Below are 15,955 nucleotides of genomic sequence, written 5' to 3'. Positions count from 1 at the left end.
TTGTATCCACTGAGGGAGAGGTTGAGCATGTTTTCAGTGGCCATTTAGACGGTGGAAGCACAGTTTGCTGCTGTTCTTGTTTGGAAGTTTAAGAAGGTTAAGAGCAGTGTCTATATATGCTAAATTGGCAAAGAGTGGGCCTTGGTGGAATTGTCTTGATTTAGCTAAGTAGGAACTACATTTCCCAGAATTCTCTTCCCTGCATCCTTGGGGTTGGCATAAGCCACAGGGGCCATTTACTCAAGGATTGGAAAGCATTTTCTTTTTATGTCCCAAAGGCTGGTGCAGGGCCGTGACAGGGGCAGTGGCTGGGTCCCCTACAGCCTCTCCACCTCCTGGGCCAGGGTGCGTTTAGGTCCTGCAGCGTGTTCTGGAGGCCATCCCCTCAGGGAGGGACTGGTGCGTGCCCCAGCCTGTCCCTGCCTCCCCACTCCCCTCTCCTCTTCCCCTCTGACTCCCAGCCGGACCAGAAACCGCAGCTCCCGAACAGAGTTGGGCTCAGCCGCTCTAATGCACTCTCACATGTCTTCGGTTCCTCTGCTTCCCTGGTGAGACCTAGCATCAGGGTCTGCGGTGCACAAATTCACCTGCGTGTGCACACTGGTCCCAGCGGAGAAGCTGGCCTCTGCTCCTGCGGTTCCATCTCATCCCGTCTGCGTGCACCCCAGGGGCCTCTCCACGCTTTCTCTCTCCCGGGTAGATGCCACCTCTTTATTAGAGCCTCCAAAAGCCTTGAGCATTCCCACCGGATCAAGTCCCAACCGCCCCGGCCTGGCTCCCCCGTAACCGCAGGAGCAGCTCCCCGTGGGGACGGGGACGGCATGTGAGTCAGAAAAGGCTGCACGTCATGATTTCGAATGTGGCTGCAGGGAAACCAGCCTCCAAATGCAGGACTGGAGATGCAGCGTGGACGGGAAGGACAGCTGTTGGCAGGGAGGAAAATTACCGGGGCAGCGGGTGCTGCCAGCATCCAAGCCACTGGGATAGACAGACGGCGGCTTCTCCCACTCGGCACCCCGCTCCCAAGGCTCCAAGTCCCTGGAGGGGCCGGTGCCTGTTCTCTCACCGTCCCTGGGGGTAAGAGAGGCTCTGTGTCTCCCGGTGGCCCCAGTGTAGGCCGCATCTCAGTTTCTTATCCCTTAACAAGTACCGACGTGAGGTGCCAATGACCCAGTAATGGTGGCTTTCTCTTAGGAAGGGAAATTAGCGTCCCTTCTGAACCTTTCCCTACGGATACAGGCACGCAGAACAGAATCAGGAAGGTCTCCGTCCCCTTCTATTTCAAAAATGTAGTTACACAATTAGTTCCCACTTACAGCATGGCGTGCCTCCATGTTGATGTGGATGTATCTAACTTAAAAAACATTTTATGCCCTGGCCAATGTGGCTCAGCGGGTTGAGTGTCATCTCATGAGCCAAGAGGTCACAGATTAGATTCCCAGTCAGGGCACATGCCTGGTTTGCAGACTCGATCCCCAGTAGAGGGCATGTAGGAGGCAGCCAATAGATGCTTCTCTCACTTGCTCTCTCTCCCATCCTCTGTCTCTAAAAAATCAATAAAAACATATTTTTAAAAAAATAATAAATAAAATAACTTTTGTGTATTCCGTATCATGGCTCTAATTTGTGGAACCATAACCTGTGTGCCCACCTGCAAGGACAGGTCTAGTTTTCGCCACCACAAACAACACTGCAATGAACAGCTTTGTCCTACAATTAGGAACTGAGACTTTTATTCCCGTCAGATTGAATCCCAAGCCTCAGAGGAGAATTGCTGAATCACGGAACATGCACCCTGTTCATTCTAATAGACCCGCTAGATTAGTTCCTCTCAAATTATTTCCTATTTCCACCAGCGTCATTCACTACTTCGGCCACGAATAAGAAGCTCCGCTCACCACGCTCTCACCAGCTTTGAAGGCTCTGCTATGTTTCACCCACCGAGTTAGAAAATGAAGACAGAGAGAGGGGACCTGGGCTGCTCCCCCGGCCACCGCGGCCGGCGCCAGGGAGGCCAGTGGCTGCTGTCCCCGCCGCTCAGCCATTCTGTCCTCAGTGTTCTGTTCCGTGGGATGCTCCCTGCGGATGTTGAAAGTGATTTTTTAAAGGTATTTTATGCCTAGTCCCTTTGGTTCATCCACACACCACCCTCACAGCCCTCTTTCCCGATACTCCTCCCTCCAGGGCTGCCTGCAGTGTTGATGTGGTCCTGCTTTGGGCCACATATGAGGTGATCCCCAAGGGCCGCCCGAGGGGCCCTGATGCAGCAGCAGCAGCTGTCCTGTGCCTGGGCCAGCCCACCCCCCCCGACCCCACTGGCCCCCGGAACCGCTCCCAGCTTGTCTTGCGCCCTTTCAGCTTGGAGCCGAGGGCCAGGTGGTCTCACGGTGACGGGGCCGGGTGGTCTGGGCGACCTGCTTGTGGAGCTTCCTGGACCCAGCTCTGCTGCGACCACTGCCATTCGCCTCTGCTCCCTGGAGCCCATCTCGTGGGGGGCGGGAGGCGCGGGTGGCCTCAAGGACCCAGGTGGAGGTGGCTCATCTCATTCCATTGTCACCTGAGTCTCAGGCTCAGGTGTTCGGCCTCCACTGTGGCCTGGGCACACCACCAGTGGCTTTGGTTTTCTGTGCAGGTGGCCTAACTTTGAGCCAGAACCTAGGAGTCCATACTGTGACTCTCTTACCGGTGTTCACCCTCAGACCCACATGGAGGCTCTTCCCAGCACAGGAGCACTTAGCACCAGGAGGTTGGCCATGTCTCCAGGACTTGTAGAGTCCTTTCCTGCTCTGGTCCCAAACAAAGCTGGCAGCCTTGCCATGCCCACCGGGTACATAGACTATGGAGCCTGTGACCATTGAGCATGATGCGTCCCCTGTAGTGGAGGGAAGTCCCCGGTGCAGAGGTTTTTCTCCCATGTTGTACGGGGTGTCCTGCAATGCCCCAGGCATGGGGCCCGAACATCTTCGCTGCTACTGCATTTGCCTGAACCTCCCGGGGCTTATTCCCCATCCTTTCGAGCACACGCATTTCGCCAAGGACCCTAACAGGTTTGCTCACCCAGTTCCATGAACGCTCCATAGTGTGATATTCCCATGAATGCCTGCAGCAGCAGGTTTTGAACATTTTGGTCTCAGGACTCCTTTATATTCCTCAAAATTATTATTACAAAGAGGTTTTGTTTACATGGGTTTTCTCTATGCAAATTTACTGGAATATTAATTTTAATGGAAAATTTCAAAACATATTTGTGTATTCATGCATTAAAAATAAAAAAATCAGTCTTGCCTGGTGTGATTCAGTGGTTAGAGCGTCAGCCTGTACAATGAAGGGGTGTGAGTTGCTATTCCCAGTCCAGGGCATGTATATAGGTTGTGGGTTTGCCCCGAGGCCCCAGTCTGGGTGCTTGTGGGAAGCAACCAATCAATGTGTCTCTCTCACATCAATGTTTCTCTCTCTCTCTCTCTCTCTCTCTCTCTCTCTCCCCTCCCTCCCTCCCACTCTCTCTGAAAAACAATGGATAAAATAGCCTCAGGTGAGGAATAACCAAAATCAAACAAACAAATAAACGCATTACATGTTTACATAAGTGACGTCTTTATGATAAACAACCATTTTCAAAAAATGTTTGAATGGCATTGTTTAATATCATTGCAAATCTTTTCCAGACAGTGGAACCTCATGACTATCTCTGCATCCATCTGTGATATTTTGGTTTAAGTTTATGAGGAACAGAGACTTCAGTTCCCCGGCACACACGCCAGTGCACGCTTTCCTTGTGAGCGCATCCTCCTTAGTTCTTAGCTGCACAGAAACTGAGAGCTGATGAGTAGAGGAGTGTTGCTTTTTAAAAATTATATATATATATTTCAGAGAGGAAGGAAGAGGGAGAGAGAGAGAGAGAGATAGAAACATCAGTGATGAGAGAGAATCATTGATCGGCTGCCTCCTGCATGCCTCCCACTGGGGATCGAGCCACAACCCAGGCATGTGCCCTGACCAAGAATCAAACCTTGACCTCCTGGTTCATAGGCCAATGCTCAATCCTGAGCCATGCCGGCTGGGCTAGAGGAGCATTTCAATAATCTTTTCGAATCATTACAGATGTGTTGACGGGATGGTATTTCAAAGCATAATAAGTGGTCGTTTCTTCAGGGTGTGCCACAGTGTGGGATCTGAACTCAGCACTTTCTGTGCTCTGTTCTGCTACAATCCATTGGTCTATTTTGCCCTTTGAAGTGGGTCTCTTATGCTCTGTGATTCTGCAGCGTCACGCTCTAGTCATTGGGATGATAGTGGATCACTGAATCATCCAGACCTTCCCGGTCTGAACACATCATTAAACAGGATTTTAAAATCACATTTGTTAATATCGCCATCAATAGCAGGTCTAAGCACCGGGAAGCTGTCAATGTCACAGTGGCAGAGAGACATTTTCCAAAATCCTGATTTTCACTTAGGCCTCCGATGTTATTTGGGGTCACCAGTCCTGTCGATTTCTTTAAAGTGAAGCCTCACTTCGTTTATTTGAGAAAATTCGTGCCAGATAGCTAAGCCTGAATCATCATAGTTTATCTGCCGGGAGTTCTTTCAAGTGAAAATGGTGTTTCATAAAAAAGCTGTTAGTTTGACTCACTTCATTTTAATGTGATCATCTCTTTAAAGACCCAATTTCCAAACCAGCCACATTCTGAAGCCTGGGGGTTAGGACATGGATGTTGAGGGAGAATTTACCACCAATTCAGCCCAGAGGTGGCAAACCAAGAAACTGTCTCTCAAAGTTGGCATTTTGGAGGCACTTTATGGGAGGCGGGAGTGCTGTGCTGCTTGCATTTTTTAAGCTAAAATGATGGCCCTGCTTTACGATGAAAAGCTCTGATGTTTCCTCTGTGTCTGTATGAGATAAACAGAATTTCTGCAGAGACTTCAGTTCCCCGGCACACACGCCAGTGCACGCCTTCCTTGTGAGCGCATCCTCCTTAGTTCTTAACTTCATGACACTCCAGGTTTCACAAAGCATCCTCAGGTATGCCAGCAGGCCCCTGGGAGACCGCTGCTCACCTGACTACCACAAGCAGCTGCACCACGCGGTGCCGATGGTCTGTATGGAGAGACACCATCGCTAAGGCCTGCCTTCCAGAGAGGTAGCTCTCCACTCCTCTGGGCGGGGCCCTGAGACACGAACCCCAGCAGAATTGCTTAGAGCATTTTTTTCAAAGAGAGGATTCTAGTTAGAGCTCATTCCAGTTGTCTCTGTGATCCCCACAAGGCAAAGTGCTGGAAATGAGCACGGTTCTTCCCTGGGGCTGGAACCACACAAGAGCACTGTGCACAGGCAGCCACCATCGCCGCGTTTAAGGGACATTTGGAGAAGCATCACTGCAAAGTGTCTTGTATCTAATGAACATGTTCATCAACATTTCCTAGTAGCACCCTCGCTCTGGGCCCAGTGCGTGAATCCCTCTCCGTGTACTCTCTTTACACTATTAGAAACCAAATCTTGTAACAAGACATGTGTCTCCTGCCTTAGCCTGTTTGGCTCAGTGGATAGAAGGGTCTCGGGTTCAAATCTGGCCAAGGGCACATGTCCAGGTTGTGGATCCCCAGTAGGGGGCCTGCAGGAGGCAGCCGATCAGTGATTCTCTCTCATTATTGACGTTTCTATCTCACTCTCCTTCTCCCTTCCTCTCTGAAATCAATAAAAAGACTAGTGTATGTATATATTTTAAAAGACATGTGTCTCCTTTTTAAAGTAGCTTAAAGGCCACCCAACTGTCAATGTACAGAGTTCATGACACCCACTGTATGCACTTAAAATATGCGTAATGCCACTTTATTTTCTTGGTGTTGTCTTTTTCCTCATCCCCACTTATGTGATCTTGCATATCACGTGTCTATTTGCGCAGTGCCTGAAGTCGTAACTCTGGGCAGGAGCTTTCAGTATTTCCTCAGCTACTGTGGGTGTGTGTATGTGAGCATGCCTGGGGAAGAACTAAATGCCCGCCCTTTAGGTGAGATGGCGCTTTTCAGACAACCTGTGACCGATGTTCCCTTCCCTGGAAGTGAGCTTGGCAGAGCCCACTGGAGTCTGGCAGGTTCTCTGCGATGCTAGAAAGTGGACTAAAGGTGCTGGCTCCACCACAGCCTCTCCAGGAACAGCAGTAACTGATATCTTGCCTTTTCCCCTTAAAGGGAAACCGCCTTTGAAGAGAAGCACTGGATGGGGGAGGGGTGTAAGAGGGAGGCAACCGAAATCTCTGGAGAAAAAAGCCAGTGATATTATCTTAGACCCTAAACTGGGACACCTGCACTGAAGACAAGCGCCTGCGCAGAGCTGGGACCCGCTTGGGTATCCAGACCACCCCTGGGAGATGTGGGCAGGGGGCGGCTTGAGGAACATTTCAAGGAAAGTTAGTTGGGCCTGGCCAGCGTGGCTCAGTGGTTGAGCGTGGACCTATGAACCAAGAGGTCACGGTTTGATGCCCTGTCAGGACACATGCTCAGGTTGAGGGCTCCCCAGTGTGGTCGTGCAAGAGGCAGCCAATCAATGATTCTCTCCCATCATTGATGTTTCTATCCCCCTCTCCCTTCCTCTCTGAAATCAATACAAATTATATATATAAAGGAAAGTTCATTGATACACTTGCTCCCCTCAGGAACTTATTTCAGGGAAAAGCGACAGAACCGCGGACAGCACCAAATGAGACAAAGCGCTAGGTGCGGAGAGGCGGCAGCACCACGGACAGCGACAGCATTGCAGCTGGGTGAGAGGTGGGGAGGGGCGACTTTATCAGCTGACTCTGACGTAGCCTGGGTCCCCTGTCTGATAAAGCTGGTCCGGGTGGGCACGCTGGGATTCCCTCCCAGGAGCTGCAGCCCCAGACCGGGTGGGGTAGGGGCAGCGGAGGCAGGTCCCCGAAAGCACCAGGTCCCGGCTTGGCTTCCCGCATGCAGTCGAGGCTGTCGCCTGCCGCCTTGAGCGAGGGGCGGGCACGCGGGCAGCGCGCCTGGGAGTCCTGTTCTGACGCACCACCCTTTTCGCCCAGCTTCTTCCCGGCTTGGGAGATGCTGGGCTACGGGTGACCAGACTGCTGTCTCCGCCAAGGCGGGGAGCCCCGGGCGGGCGGCGGCAGCTGAGGCGGGCCTGGCTGAGACATGGCTCCCGGGCCCCCGCTTCCCTAGCCACGGAGGGGCTCAGACCTGCCTCTGCATGTAGCCCAGCGCCTCCTCTCCGCCACGCCATCTCCCACAGATGCTCACAGGCAGCAGGTCCCAGCAGCCCTGCCACTACCCAGTGACAACTTATGTCCTCTTGAAAGCCCTCGGCACGCACCCTGGGCCGGGCTTCTGACCCAAGATGGATTTGCCTGGGAACCTAACGACCAACCTCAGCCTGGGCACAGAAGACCCACGCCCCCGCCCGCTCCGCCTCTCGGTGCTTGGTGCGTTTGTGCTGACCTTGCTCGGCTGTCTGGTGGCAGCGACCTTCGCCTGGAACGCGCTGGTACTGGCGACAATTGCGCATGTGCGCACCTTCCACCGCGCTCCATACAACCTGGTGGTGTCCATGGCCGTCTCGGACGTGCTGGTGGCCACGCTGGTCATGCCGCTGAGTCTGGCGCACGAGCTGGCCGGGCGTCGCTGGCGCCTGGGCGCGCGGCTGTGCCAGCTGTGGATCGCGTGCGATGTTCTCTGCTGCACAGCTAGCATTTGGAGTGTGATGGCCATCGCGCTGGACCGCTATTGGTCCATCACACGCCACCTGGCGTACACGCGGGGCACGCGTCGGCGCGTCTCCAACCTCATGATCGTGCTGACGTGGGCGCTGTCCGCGGCCATCTCGCTGGCGCCGCTGCTCTTCGGCTGGGGGGAGATCTACTCAGAGCGCCAGGAGGCCTGCCAGGTGAGCCATGCGCCCGCCTACGCCGTGGTCTCCACGCTGAGCGCCTTCTACCTGCCGCTGGGCGTGGTGCTGTTCGTGTACTGCAGGATCTACAGGGCGGCCCGGCTGCGGCTGGGCTTTCGGAGGAGCAACAGCGTGCATCCTGCGCCGAAGGCTGTGCAGGTGCGTGTCAGACCCTCAAACCTGTCAGCTCTGTCCTGGCTTTATCCCCAGCACCCCTCCCCTCAGGCGTGTAGAAAGTGGGACTTTTTAATTTTTTGTGTTTTTTTAAGGGAGGGGGCAGGGCAGGGCAGGGAGGGTGTTGGGTGGAAGACCAAAAGAAAGCATCCGACTGTCTTTGCTGGGACACGCTCAGTATCCCAGAGCCGATAATGACTTTACCACCTTGGAGGGATGACTTCCTTGCATATAAAATGAGGGTCTGGACCACTTAATTCTACAGCGTCCCATTTGGCTCTAAATTTTAGAGCATCTGAGGAAGTCAGTGCCTGGGCTACACCGGGTCACCTGGCAACATCCTGCCCTTAGAGGGGCTGTCCAAGCAGGAGGGGGGGGGTGACTGGGCAGGAATATGGCCATACAGCAGGCCACCCCATTAGTATTTCAGCTCAGTCCATTTCTTTCTTTGCAAATTAAAGCAACTAATTTTGCAAACTGTGGTTTCTCCCTGATTCCTGAGTGTGGCATCCTGCTGCAAGATTAAAGCTGTTTCCACACCTGCCCCAGGGCCGGCCTGTGATCCGACTCCACTGCCCCACTCGGCCTGGGGCCCCACGACCCCTCGGGCCCTGTGTGCAGCTCAGGGCCACTCGTTCGCCTCCTGGCAAAGCCGCAGGAGGAAGTCAAAGACAGGCAGCCCGCCAGCCCCCTGCAAGTGGCTTTAATGTGTGACAGTGGTGACAGCACCAGGAGGGCTCTTTTCTCGTTTTCATTGTTAAATCTTAATAATCTGACTCTGTGGTTCAAAATTTGGGAACTATCTGAGGACCAAATCCAGGGGCTGTGGACTGCTCTCCCCGCCCCCCCAACTCAGTGCCAAAGATGATCCTTCGAACGTAATTAGCATATACAAGTGAAAAGCCCCATTTTCTACGGTTGGCTCTGGGAGAACAGGTACATTCATTAAGCAGCCTGGGCACGTCTGGGCTGGTGGGAGAGATGAGAGAATGACGAAGATGGCGTCTTTGTCATGAAGAGTGTCTAGTGCAGCAGTGAGGCACCTACCGTGAGTTCTGGCAGGAGCTGATTCCAACCATCATCAGTCAGGCAAGCCTGGAGGGACCAGCGGTGTAGGTTAGGGACGAAGGCGAGAGCTACACTCGAGGGGAAAGAAGGAAAAGGTCAGAAGCTACCTGTGCTTTTATCCAGAACAATGTTCTTAAATGGGGATGATTTTGCACACACACACACACACACACACCACCCCCCTCCCCAGGACATTTGGGATGTCAGGACACATTTCTATTGTCTTGGGGAGGGTGTGCTACTGCACGTGTGCAGAGGCAGGGCTCGGCCAGAGCTTCGCCCAAGGCCCAGCGCCCACAGCAAAGACTTCCTCAGACCAACCAACATGCCCGCAGCGCCAGATCTGATCTATTAGATTTCCAAACCAACAAAGAGGCGATAGGCAAGAGTGCCGCCCACATCCCAGCTCCCCGTCAGGAAAAGAGGCTGCCTTCCAGGCCCTTCTTCATGGACCCTCTCCTGCCACCTGCTGGTAAAGACCGTGTACATTCAGTACCAAACACACTTTAAAAGGGAACCGCAGTTACAATTCTGTCTGGGCTCACTGAGCAGGACGAGGGCGCTCACTGCCTTGGAGACAACAGAAGCAAAGCATCGTGACATCTTTGTGCTTTTACATCTATTTTTGGCGCGGTTTCGCTTTTCTCTCTTTCCCTTCCGACCACTTTGAAACATGCGTCCCTTGGCTCGGCACGGCCTCTAAGGGACCCGGCTCTGCCTGTGACACGGGCTGCCTCTGTCCTCACGTTCCTGTGAGGGTTAACGACCATCCACGGTAGCAGACACCAGTTTCCACATGCAGTTCCACCACAAACTAGCGGTGTTAGCCGGGGAACACACACATCGTCCCTGTTTCTTATCTGCTGAACTTTATTCACACACACACACCGAAAGCCCAGGCCCTGGCAGACCCCGAGGTGGGGATGGACAATAGGAGAGAGACAGGCCTTGCGTCACAGGTGATGAAAGCACCCCCGAAGCTCAGGAACAGAGGCACTGAATTAATGGCTTACTCGTGCCCAGGAGAGCCAGGCTGGTCCGGCACAGCCGCCCAGAGCAGAGCGGCCTGCTGACCTCCAATGGCATTTGGGGGAAGAGTGGAGCTCCCCCGGGGGTGCCTCTGAGGTGTGAGGGGTCTATTGTCTGGTGAGCAGCTTTGTTGGTTGGCTGTTGCTCCGGTGGGAGTGGATTAGAGGGTGCCTCCGAGGTTGCCAGACTTTCAGAAGTGAGGGGCTGCCACTGACAGGTGGGCTTGCAAAACTGTCCTTGAGATGAATTGTTCTTGATCAACAGAGTTTCAGACAGGCTCTGGGCTACAGAGCACCCGGTCTGGCCCTCAATTTGTAGGGACACTTAGTTCTCAATCCCCCACTCTTTGTACTCATTCAGCCAAAGCTTCAAGGGAGACCCCCAAGCTCTGTCTGATCTTCATCGCTGCTTTGGGGTCTCCTTGCAGATGAAGTTTTGTCTGTGGAGACCTGGTGCTCAGGGAGCAGCTCGAGTTGCGTGATTGTGAACCGCTGGCCAGGCAGGGCCAGGCCCGCCTCGATGGGCAGTAAACGTGCATTACTTGAAGCTCTGATGCTCTCCGCAGGAAGTTCACTTGAGCTCTGAACAAGACATTGAACAACTCTGAGACAAACCACAGGTGTTATAAGAAGCGCCTGGCCAAAACCGGTTTGGCTTGCCAAAACCGGTTTGGCTCAGTGGATAGAGCGTCGGCCTGCGGACCGAAGGGTCCCAGGTTCGATTCCGGTCAAGGGCATGTGCCTTGGTTGCGGGCACGTCCCCCGTGGGAGATGTGCAGGAGGCAGCTGATCGATGTTTCTAACTCTCTATCTCTCTCCTTTCCTCTCTGTAAAAAATCAATAAAATATAAAAAAAAAAAAAAAAAAAAAAAAAAGAAGCGCCTGGAAGATCTCCCAAGGTAGGAGCCAGGGTCTCCAGTCCTGATCCAGAAGGCAAGTCCCAAAGATTCCAGCGTCCATCTGTCCATCCGGGGCAGCCAGGTTGCCTTTTCTTTTGCTTCAAAGGAGATTGTTTTGCCTCATTTGTGGTGTTAATGGAGGGAGGGAGCATGAAGTGTTAGCTGTGGGGTACACTCCTCCCTGATTGGCCCAAGGAAAAGCTCTTCGCCAAGACCACTTGGGTTAAGCTATTTAAACCTACGCCCAGAGCTCAAGCTACATAAACATAATCTACTCCCAACCTTTGTTCTTTTACATCGAAACCTGACTCTCATGGGTGGCCACTCTCCCCAAGAACCCTTCCCCTGAAGAATTTTATCTCTGTGCACTCTTGTAAGGAGACAGAGGCCTTTGAGGGCACTGGGGAGTTAGTTCTTGGAATGGCCCAGCTCCTGGTCCTACTGATCACAGAGTCAAAAAAGCCTGATTCCAACACAGGATAAAGAAACTGGAACAAGAGAGGCGATCCACTCGGGGTCATGGCAGGGCGCTGTCTGCGCGGACCGTCACGACAGTCTCCTCTTCATGGGTCATCTGCTCCTGCCAAGGCGCTTGGCCTAACGGCCAGCACCATGCTGCTTTGCTGCCATCCCCCAAAGAACCTCAGCTCAGGGCTCTTTCGGAGGCATCAAAGCACCAAGTGACATGCACTCATGGTCATTGTTTAAAGAACACCTGGCGATGAGTTTCCATAGCAAGTAAAGAAGTGAATCTTTCTGAAACACACCAATTATTACTTTTTGTGCCTGTCTTCTATTTTAGCAATTTTATATGTTTAGTCATTGAGCAACCTGGCTTTCTGTTTAAAAAAAATTGGATTTTAGCCCTAGCTGGTTTGGCTCAGTGGATAGAGCCTGGGTACTGAAGCGTTCTGGGTTTGGTTCAGGTCAAGGGCACATGCCTGGGTTGTGGGCTCAATCCCCAGGAGGGGGTGTGCAGGAAGCAGCCGATCAATGATTCAGTTTCATCATTGATGTTTCTATCTCTCTCTCCCTCTCCCTTTCTCTCTGAAATCAATCCTATATAATAAAAGCCTAATATGCTAAGTGTCCAGTCAACCAGTTGGTCGTTTAACCAATCAAAGCAATAATATGCTAATGATATGCTAAGGCTGCTCAACTGCTCACTATGACATGCACTGACCACCAGGGGGCAGATGCTCTGACTGGTAGGTTAGCTTGCTGCTGGGATCTGGCCAATTGGGACTGAGCAAGATGGGCTGGACATGCCCTGGAGCTCTCCTGCAGTCTCTCACCAGCCGGATTATGCACTGGTGGGGTCCCTCAGCCTTGCCTGCGCCCTCTTGCAATCTGGGACCCCTCGGGGGACGTCAGAGAGCCAGTTTCGGCCTGTTCCCACCGTGGGAGTGCCGCTTAGGCAGAAGCTGGGCTCACAGCTGGCGAGCACAGCGGAGGCGGTGGGAGTCTCTCTCACCTCCGCAGCAGTGCTAAGGATGTCTGACTGATGACTTAGGCCTGCTCCCCACAGAGAGTAGGCCTAAGCCAGCAGTTGGACATCCCCTGAGGGCTACCAGACTGTGAGAGGGTGCAGGCCGGGCTGAGGGACCATCCCCCGAGTGCATGAATTTCATGCACTGGGCCTCTAGTAAATATATGTATATTTTAAATTGGATTTTATCAGAGAGATTGGACAAATGATATATCCAATTTGGTATTATTCCTTTTGCTTTTAACATAATACAACAAACCATAGTAAGGTAGGATTTGGTACCAGGGTATCAATGTTCTGTTTGGGGCAGAGACACTTCTTCAATTACAGAGACACAATCATGATATTCCCCCCACGGGCTAAGGATTATACAGTGAGTCACATGCTCTTCAACTGGTGGATGAACAATAGGAGAAGGAGGTGTGACGATGGTTCACAATGAACCGGCTAGTAGAAAATGGTGGTGGTTTCTGTTAGCACCTGTATGGCAACATACAATTTAAAGTATTAATATAGGTTCTGAGGATGTGCTGACTTAGTGAACTGAGGCCTGGCATTCTCTGAGGCAAGGAGGCGAAGCCGCGATGACTGGCTGTTACGGCGCAGGCTTCAGCAGGCAGTTCTTTGCCAGGTGTCACATGGTCAAGTTAACCCACCTAGAGCCTGGCCCGAAATGATCATATTTGTACAAAAAGGCAGATTCACGCCTCAGCCAATTTGGCTCAGTGGATAGAGCATCAGCCTGTGGACTGAAGGGTCCCAGGATCTATTCTGGTCAAGGGCACATGCCCAGGTTGTGGGCTCAATCCCCAGTAGGGGCATGCAGGAGGCAGCCAATCGATGGTTCTTTCTCATCACTGATGTTTCTATCTCTCTCTTCTTCTCCCTTCCTCTCTGAAATAAATTTATATATATGTATATATATATATATATATATATATATATATATATATATGTGTGTGTGTGTGTGTGTGTGTGTTTTGTTAAAGGCAGATTCATGATAACACAGGGAGAATAAGTCTGTGCTCTTGTGCATTTCGCTCCAATTTGTCTTTCTGTCTGTGGACTCTAGGACCACTGCTTTTTCTCCAGTGATGTCTGAATTATACACAATGTAGGCATCCTTGTGTACCAATCGGCTAATGTGGTCATGTCTCAGAACAGTGGCACTTCCTGTATGGAAGCAGAGCCCACAATCATGATATCCCCCCACGGGCTAAGAGAAGTAGGTGTGCTACAGAAACGCAGAGTAGTCTTCTCATAGTGATCTGGAAATAGCTGCAAGGTGTTGTAGGATTGTTCAAGATTTTCTCTGCTTCAAGTTTTCTATTAAATAAAATTGTCTTTTCCTCAAGTCTTTTAAAATATACTCTGTAGTCACAAATTGGTCCTTCATTATCTTCTTTCACCATCTGCTATAAACAATCTTTTTAAAAGAAACGTCTTCTGTTTGGATTTTGTTTTTTGAACTTATTACAAGTTAATTTGCTTGTTTCCTCATTAGACACCTGAAGTTGCAGGCTGACGGGCCTTCTGTTCTGTAATCGTGGGGGTGGTGGTAGATACAACAGCACCCATACAAACAGAGCGCTGGATTGTAATCCATCTAAATCTAGACAATTCCCCTTGGAAGTTTAGAGGGACAGGGACTTGCTGGCCCTTCACGAAGCTTCTGCTTACCTTTTCCAGAGGGTCCCTGCTCAGGAGCCCCAGATGCTGTTCACCGCCCGCCACAACACCGTCACCTTCCAGGCAGAAGGGGACACATGGAGGGAGCAGAAGGAGCAGAGAGCCGCCGTGATGGTGGGCACTCTCATCGGGGTGTTTGCCATCTGCTGGCTCCCCTTCTTCACCACGGAGCTCGTCAGCCCCCTCTGCGCCTGCGACCCCCCTGCCCTCTGGAAGAGCATCTTCCTTTGGCTCGGCTACTCCAACTCCTTCTTCAACCCCCTGATCTACACGGCCTTCAACAAGAGCTACAGCAACGCCGTCAGGAGCTTCTTCTGTAGGCAGCACTGAGTCCCAGGACCTGGGATTAAAAAGGGCTAATTCCATAACTCAGTGAAATCTTCAGTGTGGCCTGCGTCCCCATCCCCAGCTGGCAGCACACAGCCTAGACCCACCCCTCAGTTCTCCCGTGGCCTTCAAAGCCCCCTTCTCCATCCCAGCCAGGAAGGCCGCGGGGCTGATGTGGTGACCTCTTTATCTCATAGATCTACTCTTTCTCATTCTGCACCTAATAGCTACCTTGCCCACTAAGTGCCCTTTCCTCTCCCAAATCCAGCATGGCCGTCATCCTCGTGCCTGAGAAGTCAAACATGGCATATGCAAGGGAGGAAATAAAATAATATGGGCAGGTTGAGAAGGAATTTGAAAAATGAGTAAGAAGTTATAATGGGGACCTGGGGGAGAGGGGTGTAGGAAACCATCATTCCAAGTATGAAATGGTCCCTATTTAAAATTTTTCTTACCATGGTCCTGATGGTGCACCCTAATATTTATTGTGTGTCCCAATATTTGACTGCAAAATACTGCCTCTAACCATAATAAAGCCCATAACTGTGTCTGCAAGACCAGTGAGTATTGACTCCTTGGTTTCGTTTGTTTTTAATCCTCACCCGAGGATGTTTTCATTGATTTTAGAGAGAGAAGGAAAAAGGCTAGAGAGAGAGGAGAGAGAAACATTGATGGGAGAATCATCGATCAGTTGCCTTCCAGATATCGACAGGGGATGGAACCTGAAACCCAGGTATGTGCTGTGACCAGGAAACAGATCTGCGACCAATCTGTGCATTGACAACACTCCAACCAACTGAGCCACACCGGCCAGGGCTGTGGTTTTATTTGTGGCAAACACACACACACACACACACACACACACACACACCTATGGACGAGGCAAAAGTTCTAATTGGCCAGTTTATCCTAAAATGCAACAATCCACCAACTTGGAACAGGAACTAAAAGTCAAATCAAGCACTTCCTTCCATTTCGAAGCAACAATTCATGAACATAGAAAATCCACCCATTTTGTAGAATCTGTCAAACTTGCTTATTTGCTATGGTTTCATTTGTATGACTTGTATTCAAGTGTTGCCGAACCAAGACCTTTATCCTGGAATCATGAATTTAGAGGAAAGCAATCGTCATAAAGTTGTTGACTTCTTAAATATAGTTTTATAACCAAGGAGGCATATTCACCAAACATGCGCATTTTAAGGGGATAGCAGGTAAATTTGCTAATTGCAATTTTGCTATTGGTATGTGAGTCCTACACTGAGGCCAACACTGGTAACTGAGGAGAGAGGTAGAAATATGGTGAAATGTGGCCTTAGTCCTTCATAAATTGACAGGTATGTGAAAGTGCTGAGGGGAGACAGTTAAATGATAAAGC

The 15,955-nt window shown here is 51.4% G+C and overlaps 1 protein-coding gene across 1 annotated transcript; it reads left to right on the top strand.

Annotated features, from left to right (window-relative positions):
* The first annotated feature begins 7,153 nt into the window (after window positions 1–7,153).
* On the top strand, window positions 7,154–15,148 carry HTR5A (5-hydroxytryptamine receptor 5A). Its single transcript, XM_070424932.1, has 2 exons — window positions 7,154–8,068; window positions 14,251–15,148. Exons 1-2 carry the CDS (start codon window positions 7,355–7,357, stop codon window positions 14,578–14,580), a joined length of 1,044 nt encoding a protein of 347 aa, XP_070281033.1. The 5' UTR covers window positions 7,154–7,354; the 3' UTR covers window positions 14,581–15,148.
* Window positions 15,149–15,955: the final 807 nt, after the last annotated feature.

This window comes from Myotis yumanensis, unplaced genomic scaffold (assembly GCF_028538775.1).
Source record: "Myotis yumanensis isolate MYYU_CA2020_CCGP unplaced genomic scaffold, mMyoYum1.0.hap1 SCAF_9, whole genome shotgun sequence".
Classification (NCBI taxonomy): domain Eukaryota; kingdom Metazoa; phylum Chordata; class Mammalia; order Chiroptera; family Vespertilionidae; genus Myotis; species Myotis yumanensis.
This window is presented reverse-complemented; position numbering and strand designations above follow the sequence as displayed.

Coding starts and splice junctions, on each gene's coding strand:
- HTR5A (XM_070424932.1), top strand. CDS start 7,355: ATGGATTTGCCTGGGAACCTAACGACCAACCTCAGCCTGGGCACAGAA. Junction 8,069..14,250: donor CGAAGGCTGTGCAGGTGCGT/GTCAGACCCTCA, acceptor TACCTTTTCCAG/AGGGTCCCTGCTCAGGAGCC.